This window comes from Manacus vitellinus, unplaced genomic scaffold, assembly GCF_001715985.3.
Source record: "Manacus vitellinus isolate BGI_N305 unplaced genomic scaffold, ASM171598v3 scaffold_49_pilon, whole genome shotgun sequence".
NCBI lineage: Eukaryota > Metazoa > Chordata > Aves > Passeriformes > Pipridae > Manacus > Manacus vitellinus.
Window position 1 is genome coordinate 3,113,309 of NW_021940603.1, and position 15,489 is coordinate 3,128,797.

General features: G+C 39.7%; 1 protein-coding gene across 1 annotated transcript in view; it reads right to left on the bottom strand.

Annotated features, from left to right (window-relative positions):
• Positions 1–863: 863 nt before the first annotated feature.
• The window catches only part of SPSB4 (splA/ryanodine receptor domain and SOCS box containing 4), a 96,756-nt gene continuing 82,130 nt past the window's right edge, over positions 864–15,489 (bottom strand). The window contains exon 4 of the mRNA XM_008931213.3: positions 864–2,162. Within this exon, the coding sequence (XP_008929461.1) occupies positions 2,035–2,162 (128 nt within the window). The 3' untranslated portion in view covers positions 864–2,034. The remainder of the gene's footprint in view (positions 2,163–15,489) is intronic.

The window sequence follows — 15,489 nt, forward strand, 5'->3', positions numbered from 1 at the left end:
CTAATTTTAGGAAATGCTTACCTAAAATGGACCTCATTGGTAGAAAAATAAGGACTACCAGGCCATTCCTGAACAGCTGCTTACCTTGCTTATGACAGATCACTTGACACAGCTGTATTTTAACTTCTGTGTAAGCTATTATACCTTTATAGCTCTTTCTTCCTGTATACCTATTGAGACAAAAGGTTAAAATTAAATAAAGCAAGTGGGAAAAGTAGGAAATGCAGATCAGGGCTGTAGTTTCTTCCCCTTTGCAAGATAAAGGTAAGGAATGCAGTACCTACAGCTCACCTTAAGCAAAAGCCAGCCCAAAAGTAACCTGATGCTGAAGCAGACATCAACTTACACAGTTGTGCCCAGACACACAAATATTATTATTTAATTTTTGACATCCCTCTGTTACCTTGCCCTTGTTGCTTCCACTCTTCCTTGTGTTGCTGTATCCTATTTATCTCACATTTCTCTTTTCCAGCTGGAACTGTAATTCTGTTCCCAGGGGCGACTGAGAGCAGGGCAACCATCTGCAGGTCAGTGGTTTTACCTGGATCACCAGTGCACAGCACTCAAACTCCAACCTACCTCCAAAGCACAGAGTCCCAAAGCACGACTTGGCACAAAACTGAGGTTTTGTTTGGAGGAATCTGACCAGAATGCTGTTAAAAGCAAGAGTACAGCTCTATGCAGAGTGAGTGGGAGCAATCAGGGACATGATGTTGTCTGTGATGTCTCTCACACACGAAACCAAAGCAGTGATCCCAAAGAAGTGCCGAACAGAAACGTTTGCAAAGCTGCAGGAGGAACTGAACTTCACCTCTGTGCTATGAGCAGTACTATGTTATTTAACACTTCATCAAAAGAGATATGAGTTTTACTTTGGACAGTAGACTTTATTAGAAATTTTCTCCTCATTCATCAGTAAATTCACATTAAAATATGCTGAAGGCAGTTCAGTCTAAACATTTGACATTCTGCCATAACAACAACTTCCAGTTTAAAAACTAGATAACTGATCAGGCAGATAACTTGAAACATGTAAGAAACGCAAATAGAAAGCAGCATCTTAAAAAATGGGATGAGCCTGAAAAATTGATACATTTCAGATGGAGATGGGGAAAAAAACCAAAATCAGTCACCCCATGATGGGAAACAGTTAAATGAGAACTCCACAGACGCTAAACAGATAAATAAACATTGTAACCACACGTACATTAAAAAGAAAACAAAGTACTTAGAGTTCATACCACATAAAAATTATAAATTTGTTCAAATAAAAAAAGTGACAAGCTTTCTAAAATATGAATATCCTAAATTCTTGGGATAGTGAACACTTTGTTATAAACTGCAGAAGTTTGGAGGGACTAGATTTGGTCTTGAAAACAACAAACTGCGCCTTACTGTTACCAAGTCCAAAAACTGATCTGACACATATACCCTTTTTTTTTCCTCTCATGTTTTCAAACCGTAGACTCTTCTTCTAGACAATAATCTGCTTTTTTGAACGTTAGAGCTTTTAGATAGTGTAGGCCTAATTATGTTGAGTGCTGAACACTCAAAACTCCCAGCAACTCTGTGTACCAAAGACAAGGTTTAAATATTTTTCAGAAGTTACTGCCAAGAATTTTCCTTTGCTAATTTATTTTTATTTATTTGGGTAAGGTGTAGGAGACAAAAAGAAAATCACAATATTGAAGAATGCTCTGTCCTGCAGGACAGTGTATCTTGCAGGTCAGATTTTCTATTGGCATTTACCAGAGGCAACAAAGATAAACTAACATATGAGAGATGAGAATAATGGCCTTCAGGACTGTAAACACAACAGGCAACAGATAACACATGAATCTCAATCAAATCAACGTTTTCACATTCTTTAGTAGTCCCCCACAGTGATCTGCTTTCACTGGTTCAGAAAAAAATATATATTAAAAATTAAATAACACTTAAGTGTCCATCACAAAGATTTATATTTTGCTGTAAACAATTTTCTGCCATTTGCATTGATGTAGTCCAACGTGAGGCCAGAGGGTTCTAGACATCTTATTGGTACTGTAAATAATTTTTCAGAGACAGAGGCAAAGGTAGAATTTCTATGTCATGCAGGCGGTCTCTGCCAAGAGCAAAACGAATTGATCTTCGGCACAAGTCCATTAAAGGCAGGGGTTCCGCTGAAAAAATAGAAGAAAGAAAAGAAGGAGTTAATTTTTCAGCACCTCCATTTACAGGCAATGTTTTATTTATTAACACAGATTCTGTATTCTATCAAGCAGTCATAAAGATAGTAATGGTATTGGGAAAAGTCTGATAATCCTGAGGCAATTAAGATAATCAATGGAAGCCAAAGCAGAATTCTACACATTTCACCCATAATAAGGGGCTGAGAAGTTTCAGACTGAGCTTCCTTATCTGTGAGGTTTAAAATAATAATCCCCAACCACTCTTCAGGCTTACCAAATTGCAGCATAAGAAGTTACTACATTTCCAGATTTCAAGCAAGACAAAGAGTTTCTAGTGTTTATAACACAACATTCGTCATGTCGTGTTAACATGAACTACACTGGCAACTTGTGACCTTCACATACCAGCTCCTTCTGCATCTTAGAACTGGAAATGCTACTTAAGGGTACCCAGCTTAAGGGTACTTCTCAGCCAACAGTGCTTTTCCTACAACACTCTCTTAGTCTTTCTTTCTAGGAAGTTCATTGGAAGCAAAAAACTAAACAAAACACCCTCAAAAATCTAGAGGAAATGTAACCTTTTCCTCCTTGAATAAATTAGGGGAGGAGGATTGGGCTGACTGGAAGGCAGGGTGCATGTTCTCCTATGTATATATACAAACACCCTCAAAATATATAAACAACATCTGGAGATGTTCTTAAGTTTAATTTAATAGAAGTGAATTAAGTATTTGTCAGAAATGCCTGGCTGATAGCATTTAAGACTAGAGACTCCAACATGGTGATCCACAGCATCTCAAACCACTACACCCCTATATCCCATCCTGGCCTGCAATGCTCACACAGAATTGCAGGAACATCATAAAATTTCCATCTAATAGTAGCAACAATGACCTTTATGACTGCAGAGTTTGCAATGGAAGTCTTTTTGTTGCAGAAACTGCAATAAAGCCATAAAGTATTCTACCAGTTACAGCTATCTTCAAGAACTTCAAAAAGATGGATTTAGTTGCACGTGCTGGTTTAAAAGGGTAAGAGCTTAAGAGACTATAGGAAACTCTTCCTTTTTATATTATAAAGCAGTAGTAGCCTTAAAAACTTTACTAGTACTTTCAAATGGAGAAAAAAAAAAAGAGTCATGTGCCCATATTGTAGCAATAACCTTTTATAAACTTGACAGATTTCTTACAAGTGCTCAACACTGTACAGCACTAAGTGGTTTTGTCAAGATTTCTTTTATGTGCCACATGCAGACCTACACAAACTGTGTTTGTCTAGTGGAAAGTGTCCCCCACAGCAGGGGGATGGAACTGGATAACCTTTAAGGTCCCTTCCAACACAAACCATTCTATGATTCCATTCTATGATTCTATGTTAAACTAGCAATCCTTTAGCTGATATTATTTTAAAACCTACTTGAAAAAAAAAATCTTTATAAAGCACAAGATACCAAATTAAAGACTGGTTTTATATGCTATAACTGTCTGTTCTGGTGACACACCACTGACTTAGTGGATTTTCCATCATTTCTCCCAATCACAATTGATTTGTGTAGTTCACAGTTCACTACGGTATTTCCCAAAAGTGGCTAGCAAAAAAGCTTAGAAAGCATTCTGAAAGACTAAACAGGTTATTTAGCTTATAAACACTTCAGTGACTCAATACGGATTCTACTTAAAAATACATGTAATTGATAATTTTGCCTATTAAAAGATTCCAAAATAAGAGCCCTCACATTACAGTAATAAAGAAACATTTTCTATACACTAGCGCTCTTAGTTTTCATTTTTTTCATACCAGAATTATGAATGCTAAATCTTAAGGGATGAAGCTGTAAAATTCATTAGCCAGGATTAATAAGCAGAAGCAAAAATAGCTCATGAGTTCCAGGACACAGAATACAGCACATCTTACAAGTCTTACACCATAAGCAACAATTTTCTGAGTATCTTCCCAGGATCTCTGCGGTCCCATTAAGACATGTAAAATGAGGACTAGGAGTGTTTAAAGCCATTAACTGACCATGTGGTCTCTTTTTTTTTTTCCTAGACAAAGGAATATGTAAAATGTAGCCATCTGTGCAGCCAGGCACAGAGTTAATCCCAAACTTCAAAACACAATTTAAGGAAAGGTTAAATTATTTTTCAAGCTTGAAAAGCTAAATGAATGTTTCCTGTCTCACTGCTACAGGGAATTTTCAAATGCTGAAGAAAATGCCTCCAAGTGTTTGCAACAGCTGCTAAATTGCACATACTAAATGTGTTTTTGCAACTTGAAAATTGAACTATATTCTTTTTATTCTATTCAACAGCAGTTCAAACCCACAACAAAATTAGAACAGGTCTGTCCTACAATACTAAATAGAATTTATGTTTTCTGGGGTGCTGGTTGTAAGAACTTGAGAAAAAAGTGTAATAATAGCATTATAAGTTAAAAATGTATGTAGCTGTGGATAGTCCTAAATGAACAAAAATTAAATTCAGGAAAAGAAATAAACTTCGTTTCAAAATGGTTTATGGGACAGTGGTAAAAGTCTAAAAAGAAAGACTGACAATTTTCAGGCAGCCTAACTCAACAGAACCATTATTAAACATTTGGTCTGTACCTCAATGCATGCACTCTCCATCCATCGCTTCTCACATTTTTACTACATAGTTTACAAAGGCGGATCATTTAGAAAAAGACTTGCGTTTTAAGAAGCAGAAGTTTGGTTCTAAACACTAGGTTAGTTCCAGGGGGAGGCATTTGTATTATCATGGGGAAGGGGAAAGGGCAAAGAGCTTCTCATCCCGGGCACTGGGGTGCATCCCTCAGCTCCACCTTGCCCTGAAGCCGAGAGACACTGCCAGCCATGCACCCTCCTCCAGCACACCAGCCCTGGGCCAGAGGTGTCCCAGCAGATCCCACACCTCAGCAACTGGCAAAGACACACCAGACCCCAGTGCCCTGCAGCCCAGTGGTAACGATTTTCATTTAAGATTATACAAATAATGTTTAGAAGGCTCTTAATAATGCAAGGGATGGGAACATGATTACTCAGAAGACACATCGTTAGCTGTAAGCTTGACTACTGAAAAAGCCTTTCTTTCACAACATTAAATATTTACCTTTGAAAAACTTTTAAATTCGGGGATATTAACTGTCAGAACATCTCACTCCTTATAATGCATATTAGGTATACTAAGAGTTGTATTTTTAGAATAACCCCCAATGGAATGGAACTGGAGCATTCAAGCCTCCCAGAAGAACCTGAACCAGCCATTTTACCAAAGTTATGTGAACCCCAGTAATGTTCTTGCCATTAGAAAAAAGGAGGAATGAATTGCTGAGCTGGAATGCAAAATTGCAAAGAAAACATGATTCACAAGAATGGCTCTTTGTACTAAATTCCCAACCAGGCTAAGAAATGCAAAGTGAGACACTCCAGGGCAAGGGAGCAAGCTTTGCACAGGAAACCCAGTGCTTCCTCTCGAGATCCAGCAGCACTCAGAGAGAAAAGTGCAGCTTCTGGGTAACGATGCACTCTCCAAGCCTGGGCCAACACCTTTCTGAACATACTTCAAGGAATCATCTTCTCATTTAAAGTTTACTATGAGACTTCTTCACCCACAGGTGCCACATTACAGAAAATTATTTTTTCAAGAGAAAAATAATAATTAAAAAAAAAAAGAATTAAAAAAAACCTTGCATAACTGATGTGTCAGAGTTTAATTCCTGTGTCTCCCAATTTTGTACGAGTAGTTCACAAGAAGGCCCACGTACAAAAGAAACCAAGAGACCTTTGCTTCCCCTCCTTCTTAGCACTGTATCTGCACAGGTCCACCAAGGTCACAGGTTGGGTATTCCATCACAAACCTTCCTTTCCCTACACTACAATCATATTTGGAAGCTGGTTAAGGTACAATCACAGCTGCTCTTCTCACCTAGAGCTGCATTTTACCAAGTGGAGTACAATATAGCTTAAATAGCCCTTTAACATAACAGCTAATAACTTCAAAATAAATAGATACTTGGTTAATTAAATTAAAATAGCTACTTAGTAACTATTCAGATATTAATAACACAAAATAGCTGTGTTTATATATCTAGATATATTCATTCTAATGTCGTCACTGCTAGTTTAAGGACAAAGGCTAAGAAATGTTTTTAAGGAGACACAACCCTGAGCTTGTGAGCATTTCTCCAATACATACATATATCCGCAAGAGCAATTTGCACATCATTACCAGCTGAAAAGTTCATTTAGTTTTGGCAACCTGTAGTTATTTAACAGTCTGGCACTCCAGCAAAGCTGCCTCATCTCTGTAAACAGGCTTTTGTAGTTGAGATAAAGTCATTTAGCATCCGATAACACTAAATGTTATTAACTGCAATGTTACATAAGGCTCATGCAAAAGAGCAGCTTTTAGCACACAACAGTTACTTGCCAAACGAAAATACCATTTTTTTTAAATAAATTTTTAAAGCTCTATCATCACATCATGTTCATGGCTTTCATTAAGCTATGAAGAATATATTTTTATCTCATGTTATAAAAGCAAAGATGTCTGGGGGAAAAAAGCACAGAGCAAAATTAAAGCTGGGTGAAAGACAAAGTTTTTGTGAATTGACATCACCAAAAATTAAGAAATTTTTTAAGATTTTTATAGACACCAAGCTACCTTATGTTTTGATACTTTTGGACTTAGACTTATTAAAAAGCACTTATATTCAGTGATGCATGTTACCATTTCCAACTGCTGAAAGGCAGCTTTGAAGTCAGATTAAAAAATAAAAAAAAAAAAATACAGTATTACAAGACAGAGATGTGACTGCACATCATTAAATAAGTGGAGAACACTTCTCCAGTCCTAACTTTGCCATGCTGACAACAACAGTGCCAGGAGGGAAGAGCCTTCTTACTGAGGTGAAGGGGCACCCTCTCAAGAACGGGAAACAGAGGAACTACTTCTTGCAGAAGTAGGACATGCCTGGTGCACAGAGAAGTCTGGAAAGGAGGGAAATGCACGATGCCTCTGTTCATATCCGAAGGGGGCACAAGGTTTTCTGTGTTTTATGTACTCTGTGGCTATTGCCCAGTTCCCCTTCCTGCCCTCTCCTCTTTCCCACCAATAAGTCAGCAGCACCCCGGTTCCTGCTCTGCACTGCTTTTCATTGCTCCATTTCTATCTCATACTTTGCCAAGGTCCATGATCATCATGATCTTTAGAAGGACGGTGTCCCCAAAAGACTGACTCTTTGTCATGGAAAGGGATCCAACAATGACATGAGACAACAGCCCTAGCTTGTGCCTGTTATATGGCCTCCCACAACCAGGTGGGAAGGGAAAGCTCTCTTCACAGCTTGACACCACTCAGCTATCTGACATCTACCTGATCCCATGGACAATCTTCTGTTCCCTACCAGGACACCTGAGTCCCACCCTTTTTCTTGAATTTTCACCCTTCCTCCAAGTATTAAGACACCTGCTAAGAGGTAACGTGGCCCAAGTGTTTCCATTAAGGTGATTTAGGGTATACAGGAGTTTGTAACTGCCATTTAATTATCACATACCATAAACATACAAATATATGTAAGCCAGGAGTTTTCCTTCCAACCTTTCTGCCAAAGCTTAATTATTGTTTTAATTTTACGTAGTACAGGCGAAATTCTTTCCCCTGAATAATATGATACATAAATACACCCCCTGTGACATATTTATGGTTTCCCTGATGCAACTGATGGAAAATTTGAGCTGTGTTCCTTAAATGGCACAATCTAGAGAAAGGAAATTGCAAAAAATATATGAGAGAACACAGGCTATGACCAGTCATAAAAAATGCTAATAAATCTCCTAACAGCAATGAAAATTCAGACAAAGGATTAACAGGATAAAAAGAAATCACCTATCAATTTTTCCTACAGATGTCTTTAAGCTCTGCAGCCTAACCCAGCAAACAAAAATGAAGCACCTTAGAATATCTCATTTTAATTACGTCTCAGGCGATCCAGAGCCATCACCTCCCTCAAGAATTCCGCAACTCAAAAGGGAACGCTTTGGTTTTTCAGAAGAGCGTCGCCACGTTCCTCCAACTCCGCGTTTATCTATCCGAGAGCCGTGGGCTCTGGCAGACCATCCCCACTGTTAGGCTGGCTTTGCAGAGGCCGTGTCCCCGCACCCCCCGTGAGCCCCTCTGACACCGCCTGCCCCCCGGCAGGCTGGGCACACACAGCTGGAAATGATCGCCCCCGCTCCTCCAAAAGCGGAACGGGCGGCAGATGGTGCGATGGTGTGTTATCGGGCAGGGCTGACAAACAGCCGCTGTCTCCAGCAGTTGTCCACCAGGACAAATAAAGCTTTGTGCTGTCCACACCAGCACCTTGCTTTTAGCGAGGCAGGGTGGGGAAGTAAAAATACGAAACCGACACAAACACCGCCCTGTATTTGAGCTAGCCCGCATCCCACAAAAATTCGGTACTTGAAATTAAATATGTTAAAGGGAGAAAGGAAGGCAAGAAAGCTTGAACAGAGAGAAGGACTCAAGGGTAACCTCCCTCTACCCCTCTCTGCCTCCTCCTCTGCACGTCTGGGCCGGGCCAGGAGGATCGGTTTACAGATACCTTTGGCTTTTAAGTGTTAAATGCAGTTAAGCACAGTTTAAAACTTCAATCAAGCATCATTTAGCAGAATTAAGCTGAAAAAGCAGCAATGAACAAGCAGATATTCTGCAGCATCATTTGTTTTCAGTTAATGCTCTCCAGCTGTGCTTTCTTGAGAGGAAAGGGTTTGAAAAGCAGAACAGAATGAAAACAAACGAAAAGCAATCCCCAAAGCCAGTGGCCTCCTGTTAGGGGTTCGATAAAGAATCTATCCTTTGAGCACAAATGGAGAGCTCCACGCAGTTTCTTTTTTGCATTTCAGTGTTTGCAATCTCCTACGAGGAATTCACAATTCAGGAATCGAATTCAGACAACTGTGAATTCAGACAACTGGTCCTGACTCACGAGGACCAGAGCAAATGCCTAAATTGAAGAAATTCAGCACAGGCTTAAAATTTATTCCTAAATATTTCAATTTAGTAGGCTTCAGCATAGGCCTACATTCTTTTTTTTAATCATATTGGTTATAGGAGTATTCTTCCTAAAAAAGTAATTTGTTTACATTTATAGGAAGGCTGTATGTATGTATGGAGTCATACACATATATATCATACACAAATACCTGCAGAAACCCTCCTCTGAGAGGCTCCATGTGGTCTTCAGTTCTTACCCTCTAGGTAGGTTTAGGATCCATCCAAAAGGGCCCTAGACCCACATATTAATATGAAAAACAGGCACAAAGTCTGGCCCAGGCCAAATCTACAAGCAAACTTCACTGTGGAAACTCACCTGAAAAATCTTCATTTTCTGAATTACAACTGCTTAAATGTACATGTGCATCACCATACTTCAATTTCCAGCAACAACAACAGTAAAAAAAAAAAAATCACAGGTATGACTCATATTTAAAACATTTTAACACACTATTTCTACAACCTACAAATTATTAAATTGTAGTGCTGCAAAACAGCAGCAAACGAATGGCTTTTTATAAAAAGGAGCAAAGCTGTGTAATAAGCTGGTTTTGCTATATCTTGAGAAATTTGCATGCTGACAAAGAACACGAGAAAGAACGGTGGCAACTTCCCTTCTGAAAGGGGAAGGGCATGTGTGATTTCATTCCCTTTTTGCATCGGGAAGACGCAAATAGGGAGGATGGGCTGGAAAGATTTGCTTTCTGGCCTTGATTTGTTTGTTGTTCTCCTCCCCTCAGATCCTTCCACAAAACGACTCTCCACTTTGCTCTTGAACACTGTGCAAAGGTAAATTGGGACAGCTACTTCAGCGATGATCTAAAGCTCTATAGCAGCAAAGACACCCAATGCTCTTCAAAACCAGCAAACAAAACGAAGTGTTTGACACCAGAGATGAGCCTAAACTACAACCATTGACTCCTTAGCTCCTCCCTGCTCAAACCTCCCCAAGTGTACCACGTTGAGAATGAAGATTTGGCTTAGATTAATCTGTAACACATACTTCATAGCTTTTAATCTTAGAAACACATTTATCACCATTAAATTCAGCTTGTGTGCCAGGCCATAAAGGGGGAAGTAAAAATATATCGAGGTGAGAGAAGATTAAAGCTTGCATGAGAATTTCACTGAGTAGATGCACTGGAGTTCAAAGACCATGTTGTTCAGGGGTTATGGACAGATTTATAGACAAAGTAATAATGGAAAAAGTTGAAGGAAAGTTCAGGATTCAAGGACAAACCACTGCAGACAACTATTGCAAGAGGCGACCACACACTGCGAGCAATGTGGGGACTGGAATACACTGAAAAAATTCCTTGCATTTTATCTCTTCATGAGATGTGCTTCATAAATGGGCATATAATATACCATCCATAGGTACACACCTGTAACAGTCTTTATGGCTGTGAACAACTCCTTATTGCCCAGGGAAGGGGGACAGGAAATCAAAGATATTTTTGGTGAACCTCTTGCTATCCTTCAGTTCATTGACGCATTATTTCTGCCTTAATAATATGACAGCAGATGAGATTTCTTGGTGGGAAACCTAATCATAGTGATTACAACATTCTCAAATTCAAAACTGTTAAGTTTTCACAGCTGTTCTTAAATACATTTTTTTATTTTGGGTTAGCTAATCAAGGACGAGAGAGGGAGAGGGAAAGGGGGAGAGAATGAACGAGAAGCATGCAAAACCCCAAAACTTGGCACTCTGTGCTGAACTGGGTAGGTATCTGGTTGCCTGACTGTCCCATCTGCCCTTCTCCCACCAGGCTCTTTTATCTGCCTGTTGCATTTTGTATGACATATTCATTGTGTGGAACAGTGGAATACACACCCTGTCATCTTTTCTTGTACTGTGCCCAGCATGCTGGAGCCTCATCAGAATTTCTACACACTACCATACTGAAGTAACACATGCTCATGCAAGATTTCCATTGCTTACAACTCTCATTCTCAGCTGGAACCTCTCACAATAATTTTCTGTATGGCTGTTTAATATTATAACTGAAGTTATTTATCCTAGTTAGCAATTAAATTGATTCAAGGCATCTTCTGCATCACACTGCACCCCACTGCAGCTTTCTTCAAAGCTTCACCATATTGACAGGGCAACAGAACTGATGACTCTCCTACTTACATTAACACAGATTGTGCTGAGCTGTTTAAGACAACTAATATTTGACTGTATTCCTCATATCATTGTTATAAGACATTTTCTCAACTGCTTCAATTTTAGTTACCCAGAGGCTCCAACATATGCAGATTTTCTCAAACCAAGCGAGAAAATGACAGCAGCATGTCATTTAAATTTTAATGCAATTGTATACAAGCTAATGATCTCCAGGGGAGATTCACAAACAATAGACCTGACTCATCACTTTGTTACTCTAGTTTTGATATTAACAGAATTACACTGGAATAAATCTGGAGACATGAAGTTGCAATTAGGCTCCATGTAATGAATTTGATCCCATTAGTTTAGTACCATTTATATTTTCAACTTCTTGAAAGTGATTTTTTTCTTAAGTACCATAATCTTCATCAGCAGAAAATGGGTACTGGAGATGATCTGAATTATTTTTATACTGAATTTAGGATTCATCGTAATTCCTGGCATGCAAACACAACTGATGCTCTCTGAATGCATTTCTAAAACATTCATTTTGAACACAAATGCACTCTCACATCAAAGGTAGAGCACATAGAGCTGCCCACCATTGCTGAGCTCTCCTCAATCACAAGCTCCTGTTACCATCTTTCAACCCTGGCAAAGCTCTATCTGAAATTTCACACCATTGTGCCACCACCTACAGTCGGCACTCCTGGTATGTCATCTTACAAAGGGCCTGGTCATTTTGTGAGAAATAAGAGTGTGGAAAGATGATTTCCATATTACGCATTCCACAGCCACTGTGTCATCACAGCCCAAGCCTCTGAAGCACCAGCATAAACCCACTGAAGGAAGGGACAGGTGAGGGGAGAGGTGGGCCAGGGATTGAGTGGTTTGTCCACTGAAGTGACTTTCCTCTTCCTGGGCACGTGGAGGTAGGGAAGATGCAACATGATGAAAAACATTAAGACTCACAAAAACACCCCCTGGAATTTCACACAGGATTACCAGAATCTGGTAGCGAACTCGAGTTTTGCTCACACTGATTTGCTTCACCTCCAGTGCAGCATCACTGAGCAAAACTTTCCTGTACTTGGTCCTACAGGACACATGGACAGCTGGAGCCCTCTCTGGGCTGTCTTCTCTGGCCAGAAAAGCTGAAGGGGGAGGTGGCAGCTGTGGTGGAACCTGCTGCCATCCTCCATCCATCCATCAGCCTATTCCTCACAACACTGCTTAATATATTTTGAGAACTAGGTCTGCAGCAGCAGCACACCACTCCTGGCTTCCTCCCGGCCCTCCTCCAGCCCACCAGATCCAGCTAACACATTTCCTTTGAAGTTATAAAACTCCACACAATGACCTTCCCCCAGTGGTGCTCTCTTGCTGTTCCAGTGAATTCAGACACAAAGAGGAGGGCAGCACGGAGTGACCAGGGAGGCTTTAACCCCAGCACTGTCCCCTCACACATCTCCCAGCTCCAGGCTTGGTCTTTCTGTCCTCACTCAGTTTTACAACCACCATCTGCACAGGATGCCACTGATGTCAGACAAGATGAGGAGAGAGCCAGGAGCAGCTGAACCACTGAGCTGTGTGGCTGTGCTCTGCGAGGAACTATAAAACACCACCAAGGGTCTGGGTTTATTGCTTCTCACTGATTCATTATCAAACACGCTTTGTCCATAAACAGCCTGTTCCAACTCGCTCTGCCCCAGCTGCCAGCTGGCTAATGCAGTTGCACAGGTGTAAATGAAAGCATTATTTGGTCTGCAGAAAAGCTATTATGAACAGAGATTTATCTAGATTTTCAGATCCCAAAGTTAATTTGTGAGGTTGGCAATTAAAAAAAAAAATGCATCAGGGAACAACAAAGCAAAGTCGAGCAATTCACTCACCTCTTTAATGTACTTGCATGCCTTATTTCTGTGGGAAAGGGGGTCCCATCCACCCACTAATACAGAAGATAGCAAATAAAAAAATGAAAGAAATGGAATATGTACCAAAATCCTTATCACAGTTTCTACATGTTTGTGTTTTCAGATTCCTGAAGAGACTCATGTAGGAGCTTGAGGCACTCAGCTCACTATTATGTGTGTGTGTGTGTATGATTAATACCACAGAAAATAAAAACATCTCTAGAACTCTACAACTTGGCCAGATGTACAATAATTTCTTAATACAAAATAGAAACTAATTTCAACATGGTTTTAGCTCCAAAAGGATCTATTTTCTTATCTGGTCATTGGTAAATATGCAGGTTACAGTTTTCAACAATAAGTGAGTTTGTGCAAGCCCATACTGAGGTACCACAATAAATGACTTGATTCATTACAGTGCCAAGCAGGCAGCAGAGCTTAATGAAGACAATAAGGCCATTTCCAGCTCTCCAAAAAGGGATGGCTTTTTTTGTCAACTTTTTATTTGATATTTTATTTACAGTTTGGCTTTTTTCAAACTTAAACAGTAAGTAACTCACTCATGGGAAAAATTGTGCGGGCTTTTGTTGTTTTTTGTTTGTTTTTCATTTTGGTTTGGGTTTTTTTGTGGTGTTGTTTGGGTTTTTTTAGTTTGTGGAGTATCATTTGATGCCAAATCTCCATTATCTTTTGATAGATTCTGGACAGACTCCTTTACTATTAGTCTCATATTTTGAACACTAATTTTTAGTGTTTTCTTAATGTGATTACAAAAACAAAAAGTTGAGAGATAAATATCAGTCTCATTTTATGCTTGTGTGACACATATAAACATATATATCATTTATATGTATATATAAATATATATACACACATTAAAAAACTCCACTCTGACTCTTTTCAATCAAATCTTCTGACCTATTAAACCATTTAAGCCTGTCTTATTTTCTCTCTTATCAGTCATCTCCTTCCCATTCTTCTGCACTCCTACTCTCAGTGTCACCCAGTGAACTGGGGTTTAAAAAAGAAAATCCCCCTACTTCTGGGTGTGGAAGCATCAGGCATGGCATATTTTGCCTGTTTTAATCTAAAAATCTGGGTGACACAGGTGCAACAGATTGGTGCAAAAGCTAAATTATAAAAACAAATTCTTTAACTTGGTACTTAATCCAAAGTACAACCCCCCAAAATATTAAAAGCACATTCAGAATTACACAGAGCACAAAAGAATGCTTCCCACCAAATTCCTTCCAGTCCCTGGCGACTCAGCCTTTTTGACTCCACCAGCATTGTCAGCAAAGCCAAAGGGATTTTTGCCAGGGTAAATACTGCTAAATAGGGTCCCCCATCCATAGATATTTCTCTTTTTCCCTGTTGCCAAGAAATTTTTGATGAATTGGATTTTATTTTTTCATGTACTCACAGTTCTGAGATAAACACTGACCCCTCGAGCATAAGGACATGCCCATGCCCCTTTGATGTCTTCGATATTTCTTAACTAATTAAGTTAATCACATAGACAATGACTGAGCAAAAAGCTACACAAAGCTTTCCAAAATCATCCTTCATAGTGGTGGGAACAGCCACCCAGATCAGATTTCCTGGGAAGCATTCCATTTAAACCATCCCCTAAACCCATCACATTAGTTAGCTGTTTACTTTGGATATCTTTTTACTCCCCTGTCCAGGAGGAGAGATCAAGACCTTGTGCTTGTTCTAAATCTTATCAGCCATACATAGAATCAAACCCACAGCCCCAAAGCACTCTGTAGTCAAGCACTAGGGGGAAGAAAGAGGAGTATCCAATATATCCCATTTCCCAATGTGCTGATATTTGTTTTGCATCTCCTTGTCCTTTCAAAAATCGGACAAATTTCTTCAGTAAGAAGGACTAACAAATCAAGGAGATGCTTTCCTCCTGCTGTGAGACACAGGCAAACACTACTGAAGTTGAGACACAAAGACCTGGGCACCCAAGCAGAGATTATCGGGCTGACTTTATCCTTGCAAGCATCTTCCAGCTGAAGAGATGATGAGAAGGGCAGTGACCATCCAGGGTACTTCCTCAGGAGTTCCAAAGTGCTGCTGACTCGGTACATCCACACTGCCAGCAATGGAGGGGAGACCTGGAGCTCTCCATTACCTGTTCCTCCTGGTTTCCTCTGCAGACATTCCCACGGAGGCAGGGAGATTAGGAGACTAAGGAAAGCATTACTAATTGACAAAGACAAAAGCAA